This window comes from Camelus bactrianus, chromosome 6 (assembly GCF_048773025.1).
Source record: "Camelus bactrianus isolate YW-2024 breed Bactrian camel chromosome 6, ASM4877302v1, whole genome shotgun sequence".
NCBI lineage: Eukaryota > Metazoa > Chordata > Mammalia > Artiodactyla > Camelidae > Camelus > Camelus bactrianus.
In genome coordinates, this window is record NC_133544.1 from 92,110,794 (window position 1) to 92,127,871 (window position 17,078).

General features: G+C 33.8%; 1 protein-coding gene across 6 annotated transcripts in view; it reads left to right on the plus strand.

Moving 5' to 3' along the window:
- DENND4A (DENN domain containing 4A) overlaps positions 1-17,078 on the plus strand; it is a 107,328-nt gene that overhangs the window by 34,832 nt on the left and 55,418 nt on the right. For all 6 annotated transcript variants that reach the window (XM_074366302.1, XM_074366301.1, XM_074366304.1 and 3 more), the window contains 4 exons: positions 3,050-3,299; positions 11,925-11,994; positions 13,726-13,895; positions 14,830-15,071. In XM_074366302.1, coding sequence (XP_074222403.1) covers positions 3,050-3,299; positions 11,925-11,994; positions 13,726-13,895; positions 14,830-15,071 — 732 coding nt within the window. The remainder of the gene's footprint in view (positions 1-3,049; positions 3,300-11,924; positions 11,995-13,725; positions 13,896-14,829; positions 15,072-17,078) is intronic.

Genomic DNA, 17,078 nt, shown 5'->3' on the forward strand with positions numbered 1-17,078 from the left:
TGTCTGGTTTTGGTATCAGGGTGATGGTGGCTTCTTAGAAAGAGTTTGGGAGTGTTCCCTCCTCTTCAGTCTTCTGGAAGAGTTTGAGTAGGATTGGTATAATTTCTTCTTTGTATGTTTGGTGAAATTCTCCATTGAAGCTGTCTGGTCCTGGACTTTTGTTTGCAGGGAGGTTGGGTTTTTTTTTTTTTAATGTTTTTTTATTGATTTGTAATCATTTTATAATGTGTCAAATTCCAGTGTAGAGCACAATTTTTCAGTTATACATGAACATATAAATATTCATTGTCACATTTTTTTTCTCTGTGAGCTACCATAGGATCTTGTATATATTTCCCTGTGCTATACAGTATACTCTTTGTTTATCTATTCTACAATTTTGAAATCTCAGTCTATCCCTTCCCACCCCCTGCCCCTTGGCAACCACAAGTTTGTATTCTATGTCTATGAGTCTATTTCTGTTTTAGACTTATGCTTTGTTTGTTTTTTTGTTTTGTTTTGTTTTAGATTCCACATATGAGCGATCTCATGTGGTATTTTTCTTCCTCTTTCTGGCTTACTTCACTTAAAATGACATTCTCCAGGAGCATCCATGTTGCTGCAAATGGTGTTATATTGTTGGTTTTTATGGCTGAATAGTATTCCATTGTATAAATATACCACATCTTCTTTATCCAGTCATCTGTTGATGGACATTTAGGCTGTTTCCATGTCTTGACTATTGTGAATAGTGCTGTTTGAACATGGGGTGCATATCTTTTTGAATTAGAGTTCTTTCTAGATATATGCCTAGGAGCGGGATTCCTGGGTCATATGGTAAGTCTATTCCTAGTCTTTTGAGGAATCTCCATCCTGTTTTCCACAGTGGCTGCACCAAACTGCATTCCCACCAGAGTAGGAGGGTTCCCTTTTCTCCCCAGCCTCTCCAGCATTTGTCATTTGTGGATTTTTGAATGATGGCCATTCTGGCTGGTGTGAGGTGATACCTCCTTATAGTTTTGATTTGCATTTCTCTGATAATTAGTGATATTGAACATTTTTTCATGCGCCTCTTGATCATTTGTATGTCTTCCTTGGAGAATTGCTTGTTTAGGTCTTCTGCCCATTTTTGAATTGGGTTGCTTGTTTTTTTCTTATTAAGTCTTATGAGCTGCTTATATATTCTGGAAATCAAGCCTTTGTTGGTTTCATTTGCAAAAATTTTCTCCCATTCCACAGGTTGTCTTTTTCTTATACTTATGATTTCCTTTGCTGTGCAGAAGCTTGTAAGTTTCATTAGGTCCCATTTGTTTATTCTTGCTTTTATTTCTATTGCTTGGGTAGACTGCCTTAGGAGGACATTTTTGAGATGTATGTCAGATAATGTTTTGCCTATATTTTCTTCTAGGAGGTTTATTGTATCTTGTCTTATGTTTAAGTCTTTGATCCATTTTGAGTTTATTTTTGTGTATGGTGTAAGGGAGTGTTCTAGCTTCATAGCTTTACATGCTGCTGTCCAGTTTTCCCAACACCGTTTGCTGAAGAGACTGTCTTTATTCCATTGTATATTCTTGCCTCCTTTGTCAAAGATTAGTTGACCAAAAGTTTGTGGGTTCATTTCTGGGCTCTCTATTCTGTTCCATTGGTCTGTATGTCTGTTTTTGTACCAATACCATGCTGTCTTGATGACTGTAGCTCTATAGTATTGTCTGAAGTCTGGGAGAGTTATTCCTTGCAGGGAGGTTTTTTATTGCTGGTTCTGTATCACTTCTAGTGATCGCTCTGTTCAGATTGTCTGTTTCTTCTTGATTCAGCTTTGGTGGACTGTATGTTTCTAGAAATGGACTTTTCTTCTAAATTGTCCAGTTTGTTGCCATATAGCTGTTAGATTTTAAATTTTATAGCTGAGTAGCAAAGGCTCAGAGAAGTTAAGTAACTGCCTAAGATAAACAGCTGAAAACAGGTGGTAGGAATTTGAATTTAGATGTATCTAACTTCTCTGTTACAATGCTTTTTTTTAAGATTAAGAAAAGGCAAGACAGAAAAACAAGATTAAAAAGGAGGAATAAGCAATTAAGCTAATGTTAGGATATACATAGCTACTATGATTAAGCATCAAATTTTGCTCTAAATTTCGCAATAAAATGTTGAAAGGAAAAAAAAATTTAAGTTTGCTGACAGCCAGGACAAAAGGGAAATTAAAAATTGTATTAGAAAGAAATAATTTGACCTATTTCTGGCACTAAATTTATTTGTATAATGGGATTTTGTAAATACAGATTGATTTGGGGGACATTACTGCTATAATAATTTTTATAGCAAATGCAGAAACACATTTAATATAGTAGGGCTTTAAATTTGTTTTGACTAATACCAGGGACTTAGGATTAAAGTACAAATTAGTGAATTCTGTGAAGAAATAAACTAATATTATTCAAGCACGATGTTTTCTTTGTTTCCAAGTACTTTACATAATAATATTTAGAAATTTGAAGGAATAGAAGCCTGGCCTTCCCTTTATTAAAAGCCTATGATTTTACCATAAAGGAGAAGGGGAAAACTTTCACTTATACTTTTGATTAAAGATAGATTTGAGGTCATTTTCTTTTTTGAAAACCTGAAATGCTCTCTTAAACCTGAAGGAAGTATTGGAGGTAAAAGCATGCAGGCAGGTTCTGTACTGTATGTTAAGGAGCCTTTTGTAAAATTTTAACCTTGGTCAAAATACAAAGTTACTTTTTCTAAAGATGATGCTTGGTTTTAGAGACAGACAGACAGACAGACATCTGTCTGTTAAATGGAATACTAAAACAAGTGTCTTTGCACAGAATTGCCGTTCTGTGGTTTATGTCAACAAACAGGTTAATCTGAATTTTCCTTATATTATTTTAATTTTTGGTAGGGACAACAGTTATTATTTAATTTTATATGGACCTGTGGAATTCAGACTTCCAGTGAGATTGGAATATCTACTACATTTAAGGATCAGTTTATGATACCTGCCAACATTACCTTTTATGTTTGAGGGTGCTTTGTAGTTGTGTACTAATTTATTTAATTCATTTTTTAGGGTTTTATATGACTGGAAAGAAAGATTGAAACAAGGGTGTGAAATTATTCAGAGTACTCCCTACGGACGCCCTGCAAATATTAGTGGCAGTACCTCATCACAAAGAATTTATATCACTTACCGAAGAGCCTCTGAAAACATGACTCAGAATACGTTGGCTGTTACAGACATATGTATTATTATACCCAGTAAAGGAGAAAGTCCACCACACACATTCTGCAAAGTTGACAAGAATCTCAATAACAGTATGGTAAGTGACTCTTTTGCACTGACAAAATTAGCCACCGATGAAAAGAGCATAATTTAAAATAAATCTGTGGAAAACAGCACAGTACAATTACTGAATTAAAAAATATGGTTTTGAAGATGTTGAATTTTTTATTTTTAGGAAAGTAATTTAGTTTTACTTTCAAAAGGAGCGGTGCAGAAAGCTTTCTTTTTTTTTTAAAGCAAAAAAATAATTTTCCCCCCTTACTGCAAAAGTAATGCACTAGCCGAGGTTAAGCCCTCCAATTGTTTACTAATACTCATATACTCACCTATTTGAGGACATGGTTTCAACAATTCTTCCTACTTTATTTACTTACTAATTTTTTTGAAAGGAGATGCTGGGGATCGAACCCAGGACCCTGTCTGTGCACGCTAGGCATGTGTTCTACCACTGAGCTATACCCTTCCCACTCTCCCTACTTTATTGTGAATCTTCAGTTTTTCTCTGTCTCGTGGATTATTTCCTCCAGCATGCAAAGCATGTTGCAGTACCTCCCTTCTTTACAGAACTTCTTGATCCTTATATCCATCCATTCCCCCACTAGATTGTTCTTTACAGTAAAACATCTGAGAAGACGTTCTGTCCCCTTCTTCACTTTGACTCCTTCCAGTTAGGCTTTTGTCTTTGTCATTCCATCAAGATTGCTCTTGTTGAACCCAGTGATCAGTCCTTCATCTTCATTTTTCAGTGGATTTATATACCAGTGATCACTTGTTCCTTCTTGAAATAGTGGCAGAAAGAGAAGACACAGTGTCTCTGCTCTATACTCTCTTGCTTTTTCCTCCTACCTCACTAGTCCTTCCCTCTCTGCCTTTGCTAATTCCTTCCCAATTCCCTAACCTCTACACAATGAAGTGCCCCCTGATCCAGTCCTCAGACTATTTATCTTCATAATCTAAACTCACTTTGTCAATGATCTAATCACTTAAATGCAGGCTATGCGTGGATGACTTCTAAATTTATGTGAGTAGCCTGGATCTTTCTAATTCATTATCTCTTCTTGGATATCTTATCAAATAGGTCATGTCAAATTTAACATGCCCCAAACTGAACTCCTGATGTCTCTCTCCAAACCTACTTATCGTCATAGTCTTCCTCGTCTAATAAGAGGAAATTCTACTCTTCTAGTTACTCAGACTAAAAACCGTTGGAGTAATCCTTAACCTTTATCTTCTGCTTCTCATCCAGTTCTTCTGTAAATTCTGTTGACTTTAATTTCAAAATGTGTTTTGAATTTGAGTACTTCTCAACTTCTCCGCTTGCTGCAACTCTGGTTTAAACCATAATCATCTCTCAATGGGATTATTGCAATGGCCTTCTATTTCAGAAGTTAGGCAAACTTTTGTATAAAGGGCTAAATAATAAGTTAGGTTTTACATGTCATATACAGTCTCTGTTGAATATTCTTCTTTGTTTAAAGAACAGCTCTTCAAAAATGTAAAAACAGGTCTTAACTCAGTTCTACAAAAACAGGCCTCAGGTCAGATGTAGGCCACAGTTTGCCAAACCCCTGGTCTAACTGATCATTACTTCCACTTCTGCCTCCTACAACCTGTTCTTCACATAGCAGCAGGAGGGATCCTTTTAAAACATAAATTAGATCAATCACTCCTCTGCTTACAACCTTTAATGGCTTCCCATCTCGCTCTTAGTAAAAGCCGAAGTCTTCCAGTAGCCTGAGGCTATGCGTGATCTATAATTATATTTATCTTTGTTCTTTTATTGCTATTTTAAATTTTTAAAAGAAATATGTACTCAAAAAAAAAAGAAAAAGAAAAAGAGGGGGAGCAAATTGGAGATCTGTGATGTACATTGTGAAAGTTCTTGTTCCTGCTTCTATCTTTTGTGATCCTTTGCCAGGAGGAACAATGAACAATTTGGCTTGTGTCTTTCCAGACTCTTTTGTGTGCACATATGTGGAGTATGTATGATATGGATAAATTCATCCTTTATTTTTCAAAAGTTGGATATTTTAATATATTCTGATATAAACTTTTTCTACTATCCATCTTTATCAATTAATATAACTCTTTACTTGATTCTTTTGATGATTGTATAGTATTCCAGAAAGTACAAATGAAGAATGATGAATACAAGTTACTTCCAGTTTTTCCCATTACTAAATAATGCTACTTTAATCAATCTTGTGCCTTTTTCTTTGTATACTTATTGGAGTATTTCTGGAAGAATAAATAATTGCAAGTAGAATTGATGAGTATGGTGTACCTTACATTTTGAAAAGTGTTGACATATTGCTGCCAACTTGGAAAAAGTTGTGACAGTTTATACTCCCTGCAGCTGTACTGTATAAGAATGTCTTTCCCAGGTCCCATACCTCACCAAAACTGGTGATTATCAGTCCCTTTTTTTTAGTTACTAACTGTATAGTAAGAAGTAATCATTCTAATTTTAATTTGCATTTCTTTGATTACTGTGGAGGTTTAGCATCTTATCATATATAACAGCTTTGAATGGCTGAATATTACTGCATTAAGGATGTGACACAATTTATTCCATCCTCTGTTGTAAGACATTTAGATTCTAATTTTTTTATATTACAAGCAAAGCTGTTGTGAACATAGTTACAACTACATCTTTACTAAAATAAGTTGTGTTTATTGAGCCCTTATGTGCTATATTACTGTTCTGAGTGTTTCACATCCGTTAAATCAGTTAATCCTCACAACCACCCTGAGTGATGTTTTTCCTCATTTTACAGAGAAGGAAATTTGAGAGTTAAAAAGATTATTATTTGCCCAAGGTCATACCTTTAATAAACAGTTGAACCAAGATTCAAACCCAGACTGTATTACTCCAGAATCAAACTTCCAAACACTGTTCTGCATTGCTAAATTATTTCCTTATGATATGTCCTAGAATTTCTGGATCAGAGCATATGTTTTAAAAACTTTATCCAGAAAAGTTTAATCAACAAAATATGAAAGCATTGATTTTTCTTAAGTATGATTTTGTCAACAATTGGGTTGACACATCGCAAAACTTCAAATTTAATTTCTTAATGATCCTAGGGCAGATATGTGCAGTTTTTTCCTATTATAACTATGTGAATTAACACTTTGCTAAAATCTAAAAAGTTTTACACACTCTCATCATCTATTAAGTTTTCATGGTAAGTTTTTAAAACTATTTATCTTCTCTTAAGCTAGCAACATGAGAAATACTGAAGCTTTAGATAAAGCTGCAGGATGAAGAACTGGAGTATATGGAATTGTGACTGGATAAAATGCAAATGTGGGGAACCTGAAAATATTTGGGAAACCCCCTCAATAAGATAGTAAAATAGATCTGTGTTGTGTAATGGTTAAGATTAGGATAGCTGAATGGTTCAGAGCACAGAATCTGGAGCCAGAGTGTCTGGATGTGAGTCCCATCTCAGACACTTACTGGCTGTGTGATCTTGGGCAAGTAAAATAACCTCTCTGTGCCTCAGTTTCACAGTTGTACAATGAGAGTGATAATAGCATCTACCTTACAAGTTATTATGATGATTAATGAATTTAGAATCATGTCTCAGTACATATAAGAAAGCACTATGTATGTGTTAGCTTGTTATCTATAAGTATCTTTCAATTCTAAATTTTCTGGTAGAAAAATTTGCAATTTTAAGGTAGTAGCAGTATTTGTTTAAAATGTTTGAATAGGTCACCCAAAAAATTCATATTGACAATATCTCAGTTATATATCCTAAAGGAATTATTTGCAGCCATTGACCCCTAATGAGATGACCATTTCTTGTCAATGGTCACTCATATACAAAATGCCCTATTCTTTCATGCCATCCTTGAGTTTCGGTTTGGTGATGACATGTGACAGTGGTGAGATTATGGTACAGGAAGATCATGGGAGCAAATAAGTTTTACAGGTCTTAGGTGGTACTGATAGTGATAGCAAAAAGGGTTTCTGAACCCTTCCATAATGTGATGTCCAGGTTACCCTCATTTCAGATCTGGTTTGGTATTTTAGCAAGGCTATTCAGGCTCACAGATGCTTGTGGTTTTCCCATTGGTGAATTTTCCATTTATTTTGTAGATTTGTTGGTTTTGGATTCAAAGTAAATTGACAATGTCATTAGAACCATTTCTAGGTCTTACTAGTTAATCGAAGTGTTCAAGATAGACTTGTTGCTTTGAAACCAAAACCAGGGACACAAGTTTCTGTTTTTCCTTACCCTGACATATTGGTCCCAGTGTGTTAGAAAACATTAATTCTCTGCAGAAGGAATAAAGAGGCAGTGTAACATGGTGTGAACAGAATGGACTGTAGCTAAAGGGGTAGATTTGAATTCCAGATGCAGGTCTTGGATAAGTTGTTAGATTCTTGGTGCCTCAGTTTCTTCATTCATGAAACAGGGATAAAGTAGTATTTTATTTCACAGGCTTTTTGTGAGGATTAAATGAATTACTATTTATAAAGAACTTAGGATAGTGCCTGGTACATAGTAAGTGCTATTGTAAATATTAGCTATTATTAATTACACCTTTAGTTAACTCTGCTTAATTGGTCCCATTTGTGTGTATTTAATGACTGAGGAAGAGCTTTTCTTTCTTTTTTCTTCTTTCAGTTTTACTAAGGTATAACTGACTTACTGCAAGGAAGAGCTTTTTGCTTTTTTCTTTTTTTGGCCTGGTGTTTCTCAAGTTCTTTTAAGAAACATTTCAGGAATAAAACCCTCTTAAATGTTTATTTTCCTATTCTTAAATCTGGTATCAGTCCTGACTATAGAGAAACTTCCCTGATCTTAGTGGTAGATGTCTGTTTTTTTTAAGCAATGAGTTGTGGTTTATATCTGCTAACAGTCTTTGTTTCCATTGATTATAAGGTAGTAAAAGCAAATTTTGATCTTTGGAGTAGTTGTACAGTGCCTTCTAACTCTTTCAGAAAAAGTAAAATAGACATGCAATGTAGGAAACTTGTTTTCATATCTGTCTAATATATATAAAGAATCAGGAAGTGGTTAGGAATAAAGTTAGTATAGTTATTATAGCTTATTCTTGTTGTGGGAGATTAGGTAGCTTGAATCAAAGCATCTACTTACTAGTTTTCTAAACCAGGAGAAAAAAAAACACAGCAGTCTAATAGACATGAGGAAATGTGTGTTGAATCTTTTCCCAAGTTCCCATGTGATTTTTATATCAAGCTTAAAGCTTTGGCCTCAAAAAAAAAAATCTCCCCCTCTGCCTCCCATTAAAAGCTTATGGAAATAGTTTTTAAACTTTGGACCGTAAGCCTTAACTGATTTGAACTTTAATTGATTTAGAATAGAATAGTAATGTTTCAGAGTTGGAGAGAACTTAAGAGTGGTCATGTGGTCCAAAACTGCAAAAACGCATAGTTAAGGATCTTTAGTCCAGGTGCTTTGATTCACATAGCAAATTTTTGGCTAACTCCCTCCTCAGTTTTTAACTCATTGAGCATATTTTAAAAAATATTCTATACAGATGGCTCTTGTTTTACAACCTTTCAAGAATGTCAGTGTTTGATTTAGCAGGTTCATTTAGAAAAGTGGAATTATTAACAAAGAAGGTAGCTAAATCATGTACCTAATTCCAGAAGAAAGGGCATCTGAGAGTATGTTTTTGCCATGGTACACCACAATATGGATATATTATGGTTAAACATTTAAAGCATTTTTAGAACAATAGTTCTTCCTACTTTGTTTTTTGCTGAACCTTTGTATATGAAAAAATTTAGAAAACCCTCCTGTAGTTTGAATATCCATGGCTCTTTTCCTCATAGAGCCTCATAACTTTTACTTTATCTCTAAGTCCTTGTTTTTTATTTTAAAATATTGCTTTCAGTTTCTACCATATCCACATGGTTAGATATAGTTCCCTTTTTATCATCACAGAGGTTATTGAAGGTTTTTGTTAGCTTTACAGGTGTGGCTTGTTGGGAACTAGAGTTGGGACTTCACAATAGAGGGTCCTTTATAAATTTTTTACCCGCCAGATAAACTGAAAGTCCAGTTTGCCTACATTCATAATTTCCATTTGAATTTTATACATCTATTCTTTTGATGCAAAAATATTAAAACATTTATTAAAAACAGAATCCCAACACAGCCATGAGCATGATTTAATGTCCTAAGCATGAGTTAACATAACTAATCTGCTGGAGACACATTAAAGATGTTTAATAAAGTGGAAAATTTCTAGATGAGGAGTCATCTTATTGCATTGTTGTTTATAATAATCCCCACCCCACCCCACAAAAGGAACAACCTAAGTGTCCCTTAGTAGGGGAATGAATAAAATAAACTCTGTTTCATTCATGAATAGAATACTATCCAGAAGTTCAGATGAAGCAAGTAGATCTGTATCAGCTTAACTCATTCTCAAAAACGTATTGATGAGTGAAAAAACAAGCCATAAAAGCATATATTTAGTACATCACCATTTGTGTAAAATTATAAAGCATATAAAACAATGATACATACTTATAGATATATATATATATATATATATAGTAGAAAAAATTTAAGTGCATGTAAATGAAATGCACTAGCTTTAGGCCAGAAGTAAACCCCAGAGGACTGAAAGGGATGGGAAGATAAGCCTTTAGCTAAATGTAATTTTTTGCTTCTTTATACATTAAAATATCTGAAGCAAATATGGTAAATTGTTAACATTTGTTAAATCTAGTTCTTTTTAACATCTTTATGGTCATTATGTTAAGCAATCTGTCCAATAAGGAATTTATTTCTTCTGAGGTTATGTCTTATTCTTCCATTAGGAACATAGTCCTCTGTCTTACTGTTTCACACAATTCCCTGTGTTTATTTCTATTTTCAAGCCTAAAGTTCGGGGGGCTTATCCTCCTAATGCAGGGTCCTCAGGCTGGGGAACCCAGTGTGGGCCTTGGACTCCTTGGGGAAGACCTATGTGATTGTAATATTGCTCTTATTTGTGGGTTGCCGTCCCTGGGATGTGGGTCCTGAACCACTGTAGAAATATTCTGGAAATGAAGCTAATCTCCTAAGCCCATTTAGAAATTGGAGAAGAATCATGGAGCTCCTCCACTCCGGCTTTCCATTCTCCTTCTCTCTTCTTCTGGAGCCACATTTGTTAAATCTAGGTGGTGAGTAAATGGGTGTTTGTTCTGGTAGTCTCTTACTATTTAAAAAATATTTCTTAAAGTAAGTTTATTTTCTTTACATATTATTCTCAGTAAATGAATCTGTCCTCATATACAAAGAGAGTGTCCTTGCAGGCACTCTCTTTCACGTGTGCACAAACACATCCTGTCACATTTATTCCTTTAACAAGTATTTATTAAACATTTCTACATAATAGCACTGTTTGGGATGCTACAGATACAGCAGTGAACAAAACAAAGCCATTACCATCATAGAACTTAGTTCTAGTGGTAGGAGGCAGATAGTAATAATAATAAAATAATAATAATAATAATAGTAATAATAATAATATACAGTGTGCCAAGTGGGGAGAAAAGGCAGATGGGGTGATAGGAAGGACTGGGCAGGGTAGAGGGAGGTTTGGCATCGCGTATAAGGCAATGAGAGGAGGGCTGTCTAATAAAGTGACGTTTGAGTTGAGACCTAAAAGGAGGTGAGAAAGTGTGCTTTGTGACTCTGTCTGTCACCATCTATTGCCAAGTGGTGGCATTTCCCAAGGTACATCTCCATTTCAGACTTTTTGCCCTAGCTCCATTTGATTCTGTACTTGGATATCTAATAGATGTTTCAAACTTAATATGTCCAAAACTGAACTCCTTTTCTTTACCCCCAAATCTGCTTTAACCATGGTCTTCTCCATCTCAGTTTTAGCTGGGATTAGGAATTTGAAACTCTTTGGGGAGTAGCTGTTATTTAAAAGCATGGTACTGAATAGATGAGATCATTTAGCAAAAGTAAAGAAAAGAAGAGATCACTTTTAATGATCAGGAAAAGAGAGAGGATGCCACAAGGCAGACTGAGGAGTGGCCAGAGATTTGGTAGGGGAGGGACCAGGAAAGTATGATGCCTCTAAAGCCAAGAAAAGAGAATGTTTCAGGAAGGGAGTCATTTGTGGTATCAAAATCTGCTAAAAGTTTGAATAAGATGAAGACTAAGAGCCAACTGTTAGACTTGGCATCATTAAAGTTGTTAAGGTGTTCTTTTAAGGAATGGTGGGATTAAGGTGGCTTGTAATGAATTCATGACAATAGGAAGTAAGGAAATGGATATGACAAATTACAACTCTTGAATTTGGGTATAAAAAACTGCAGAAAAACCTGGCAATATCTGAAAGATGTTATGGAATCCACATGAGTAGATATTTGTTATGTTTATCATTTCTGCCAAAAATTTGGACTTAGAATCAAATCTAAATTGTTATGACTTTCTTTTGTTTTAAAGGGTCAGATTTTCCCCATGTTATTGCTGTTGCAAGGGAAAATATATTTTACTTCTGAAAGATAAGAGGGCAGTAACTCCACTGAAATGCTGACAAGATAACCAGTTGAAAATAGAACTCTGTCACTACATTGAGATAATGCATACTGGAGAGATCAAAGAGATTCCATTTTATTAAGTTACTACCTTTTAAAATTAAGTGATATTTCCTTTTTTTTTTTTTAATTCAGTGGGGATCAGCAGTGTACCTATGTTATAAAAAATCGGTGGCAAAGACTAACACTATATCTTACAAAGCTGGTAAGTATAGTTTTTCATGGAATATTTAATATATAAATGTATTATGGGACCAGTAAGATTAAAGAAAAAAAACCAAAACCTGTATAACAATGTGTTAGTGTCAGGACTGGGACTATAATCCATGTCTTTAGATTCTGTTTTGTCTTCATCCCTACTTTATTGGATAGTTAATGGAACATTAAATTTTTTTTTTTTTTTGCAGGGGGTAGGTAATTAGGTTTATTTATTTGGTTTTTCAGTGGAGGTACTGGGGATTGAACCCAGGACCTCATGCATGCTAAGCATGCTCTCTACCACTTGAGCTATAACCTGCCCCACAATAAAACATAAATTTTAAAAGAAGACAGGGTTTTTTTAGGTTTAAATAAAAAGTAGATACTGTTCTCTTTAAGTTTTTGAATCAATAGAAAATGTGGGAAAATGTTTATTTTCCTTTTAAATTAATGTTTTCTTAATATTTATATTAAATTTAGTCAAATTTATAGTTTATATGTAATTATGTTACAAAATAATCTGAAATACTGTAAACTAATTTGTGATTTTATAATGCATTGAAATTTTCAATTGCCAGAAACCTCAAAATTTCAAACATATTGGTATTATTTACAAAAGAGCAGATATAGCCTTTTAAAAATATATTTTTAAAGTTAATGTCTAGACTCCTACCTTTTTCTTCTACCTGTGATTTCTAGGATCCACAATTCATCACTATTTCTGTAGTTTCTTAGAGGCTGTACTGTTACTTCATGACTTGAGAGAGTAATGGACAATTAACTGTAAATCTTCATGGGATTCAAACTGGCTGCCAAGCATATAATTAGAGGATTTTAGAACTGCCTCGGACCTTAGTATATCTAGTTCATCTCACTATATAGATGCAAAAACCCAAGCCCTTAGGTTTATGATTTGTCCAAAGTCAAACTGATATTAGTGGCAGGGCAATCACTTATATTTCCTGTTTTATCATTTTATATTTAACTTCATGTCTGGTGATGGCTTCCACTTGACTAAGGGTTCAAGGTAGGGGAAACTATTTTCTGTTTCCAGTCCCACAAAATCTAATACAAGACTTTGTTCTTAGGATGTGTTCAATAGAAGATGCCTAGACCACTTTCTAGACTCGTCTATTTAACATAAAATTAAGGCCACTTGAAACGTCATATAACCTAAAATTATTCAGAAGCCAAGCTTAAGTTGATACTATTTTGAAGACATTGTAAATATGTGACTCTTCTATTTTTTATATGTATTTTTCTTGTATTTATGGCAGAAGTTACATACATAGTCCTATGGAATATCTATTTTAACGTGTAAAAAAAAAAAAACAACCCTGAGGGAAAGTTACTGAAAGCTAATGAAGTAGATATATGTAGGTAACCATATTGAAATTTTTTTAAAAATAACATATTCATATGCTTTAAGGTAGTGTGACCACAAAATGAATTTTCAGGAGTGTGTGTGTATTTGTGTATGTTTCTTTAGAGTGATTTTTTTCTTATTTGCCTTACTTAACTTTTATGGATGAAGCTTGATAAATATTAAGCAGTTAATATGAATAGTTTGAAGATTAGTCTGTATGTATCCTACTAAAGCATTCACAGTTACTTGATGAACATAATGTAATGTTTTGTCTTCCAAGTGTGTTAAATAATAAAGCATTTTAAAATCATTCAAATTATGAGGACCCAAATTCAAGAAATGATGAGCTAATATTTATTATTGTCTTTATAGGTCTAATTTGTAGATACCCTCAAGAAGACTATGAATCCTTCTCACTCCCAGAATCTGTTCCCCTATTTTGTTTACCAATGGGTGCAACTATTGAATGTTGGCCACCAAACAGCAAATACCCTCTACCTGTCTTTTCTACTTTTGTGTTAACTGGAGCCTCAGCTGAAAAGGTATTATATGGTTAACAAGTGATATCTGCAAATTTCTTGTACATTTTCAAGTATTAACACCAAACAGCAAATACCCTCTACCTGTCTTTTCTACTTTAGTGTTAACTGGAGCCTCAGCTGAAAAGATATTATATGGTTAACAAGTGATATTTGCAAATTTCTTCACATTTTCAAGTATTAAGTTTTATATAGTGCAAGGAACAATGGAAAAAATTAACTGGTAAAGTTGAATCTATTATGCACACCTCTTCCATTTGGTTGAAGTAACTATATCCAAAGACATAGGCAAAGAGAATTTTCATTCTGTCCCATATACCCAAATGCTTTTTTGTGAATATGGAGAAAGATTTTTCATCATCACATGATGACCCTTAATTGCTTCATTTTCGGTGATACAGATGCTTTGAAAGTAATACAAAAGACATTATTAAATATGCAGTGCTGTTTAGAATCATAGACTGTTACAATTGGAATGGACTTTGGAAATCATCTAGTCTACTGTCTTCATTAAATATATATTGGGAAATTGAGATCCAGAGAAATTCAGTGAATTGCCTGAAGTTGAAATTGGTATTTCCATATCTAAAATTCTGTCCTCTTGTCTACTAAATAATTATAATAAATTGTTTTCCTATAGAATATGTTGATACAATTGCTGTAAAAGCAACTCTTTCTAAACTAATGCAATTTAATTAAATGGCTTTTTATTTTTCAATAATAAGGAGATTGTGAGAGTAGCACTGTGTAGTGTTTGTTTCCTACTTCAGGAAAGCAAGGGTATCTATTTACCAATGTGTTTCTGGTACCTGGCACCTTGCCTAGCTCATGGGCATATAATGGCTCATAAGGGCTCATCCATTAAATAGTTAACTAATGATGTGATTGGAATAAATGCTGTAAGGTGTATTTATTAAATATATTACTTGTTTTTCAGGTCTATGGTGCTGCTATTCAGTTTTATGAACCATACTCTGAGGAGAATCTCACGGAAAAACAGAGATTTCTGTTGGGTTTAGCATCATCAGCAGACGAGAAGTCTGACAGTTCCAAAACAATTCACACTAATAAATGCATCTGTCTTCTTTCTCACTGGCCTTTTTTTGATGCATTCAGAAAGTTTCTGACTTTCCTGTACCGTTATTCCATCTCTGGACCTCATGTCCTTCCAATTGAGAAGTAAGTTAGAAGCCTTCTTGGTTCAAAGTTTGGCAGCTCTTTCCATTATGTGTGATATCTTTGTACTGGTAATTGAGTAAATTTTATATGGTTACTCTATTTTTCAAGAGTTATTTGAAAAAGAGAGTGGTGGTTTCAGTGTGGTTATATTTCTCTATTACACTTTTACATTTTTGTTTTTTTCAATCATTTTATCTTTAACAAGATGGAATGTTTCAGCTTTTGATGCTCTTGTAAAGTTTGGAGATCCTAACTGGAATTTTTTTTTTTAACAAGTTTTGTAATTGTTATTTTACATGTAGTTTGAGTCTATTGTGAACCTTTAAAAGTATTTCATAGTATTTTTAGATAATATGAATTTAAAGGAAAAATGAGATACATGCATTTTTAATTCTTTTTAAAATTTCAGTGATTTACTTTAAGATCTCTAAAACTGAGTTAAGCTTTAATGCAGTAAGATCTGATGCAGATGAGATCTAAACATCACCACTGTCTATTTGACTAGCGTTTATCCCTTCTATTACTTAAGCTTTGTGTGTTCTTAGGCAGAATTCTGACTCTAATGACAGTTGAAAGTGATGGAATTACCATAAGAACATTCAGTCAACAGTATTACTCTTTAATTTTTCCTTGCACTTTTTTGTTCTCATCTCAGTGGTCTAATCCAACAGTTCTCAAATTTTTTGTTTCCAGGACCACTTGAAGCACTTAAAAAATGAGGACCCCACCCCCAAGGAGCTTTTCTTTATGTGTTCTGTCAGTATTTATTATATTAGAAATTAAAACTGAGAACTTTAAAAACATTTATTAATTTTATTTTTTTAAACCTGTAGCATGTTGATATGAATATCTCTTTTTGAAAAATAACCTTTTTCCAAAGCAAACAAATAAAAATTAGAAGAGTGACATTGTTTTACAACTTTTTGCAAATCGAATGTTTGGCTTAATTGAACATAGCTAGGCTCTCATATATGCTTGTGCATTCAGTCTGTTGCAATACGTTGTTTTGGTTGAAGTAAATGAAAAAACAACCTGGCTGCACACAAATATGTGGGTGAAAACGGGAGGGTATTTGAATAGTCTTTTTAGAAAATTGTGGATTTTCTTTTTTGACACTGGCACCAAAACTTGACAAGTGTTATTTACTGTATGTTACTTGCAATGTGGAATCTAAAATTTTAGTGATGAACTTTCTTTCTCTGTTACATTAAAATCTATTGGTCTATCTGGAATTTTTACGCATGCATGATTTTGTAGCATCATACATTGGTCATTTGGAAAATACTGATTCACTGAGTTAATAGATACATTTCATTATCAAAATTTAAAAACCGTATTTGTTAATATCACCACCTATCTCATCAGAAAAATTTGAGTATTGAGAAATTGTCAGGTTCATGGTGGTAAGATTTTAATTTTCACTTGAAAGCTTTAATTATTGGCAGCGAGTGCCATGACTTATTTTTCTTGAAGCAATAGGCTCACTTCATTCATTCTGATATAGAAGTTATCTGCTGAATATCCAGTATTGGATAACCTTAATTTGTCAATCATTCTTTCAAGGAAAAATGGCATTCTGTGGGGGTGGGGATGGGGAACCCAGCTAATTCATTTACAACTCAGTCAAACAAATTCTTTTCCCCAAGACAACTGTCTTACTCCTGCATGCAGCACCAGGGCTTTGTGCATTCTTCCCCTTTCATCACACTGATTATTTTTTTAAGTATACACTACAGGATCAAAATATAATAAAGTTAATCATATTTACTGCTTCATCCAAGACATTTTTAAGTGAAACTGAATACAACAACTACTAATACAGTTTGGTGCCACTGCTTTGATTCATAGTAAAGTGCTAGCAGTTTTATCCACAATTTTTGCATTATCAGTACAAATGTCAACCCAGTGAAAAAGGCAGTTAGTGACTTAGTATTATTATAAACATAAAATAAAATATTTTTAACCTTGTGGATCTTCCCTGAAGGGGCCTTGGGGATCTTTAGGTAT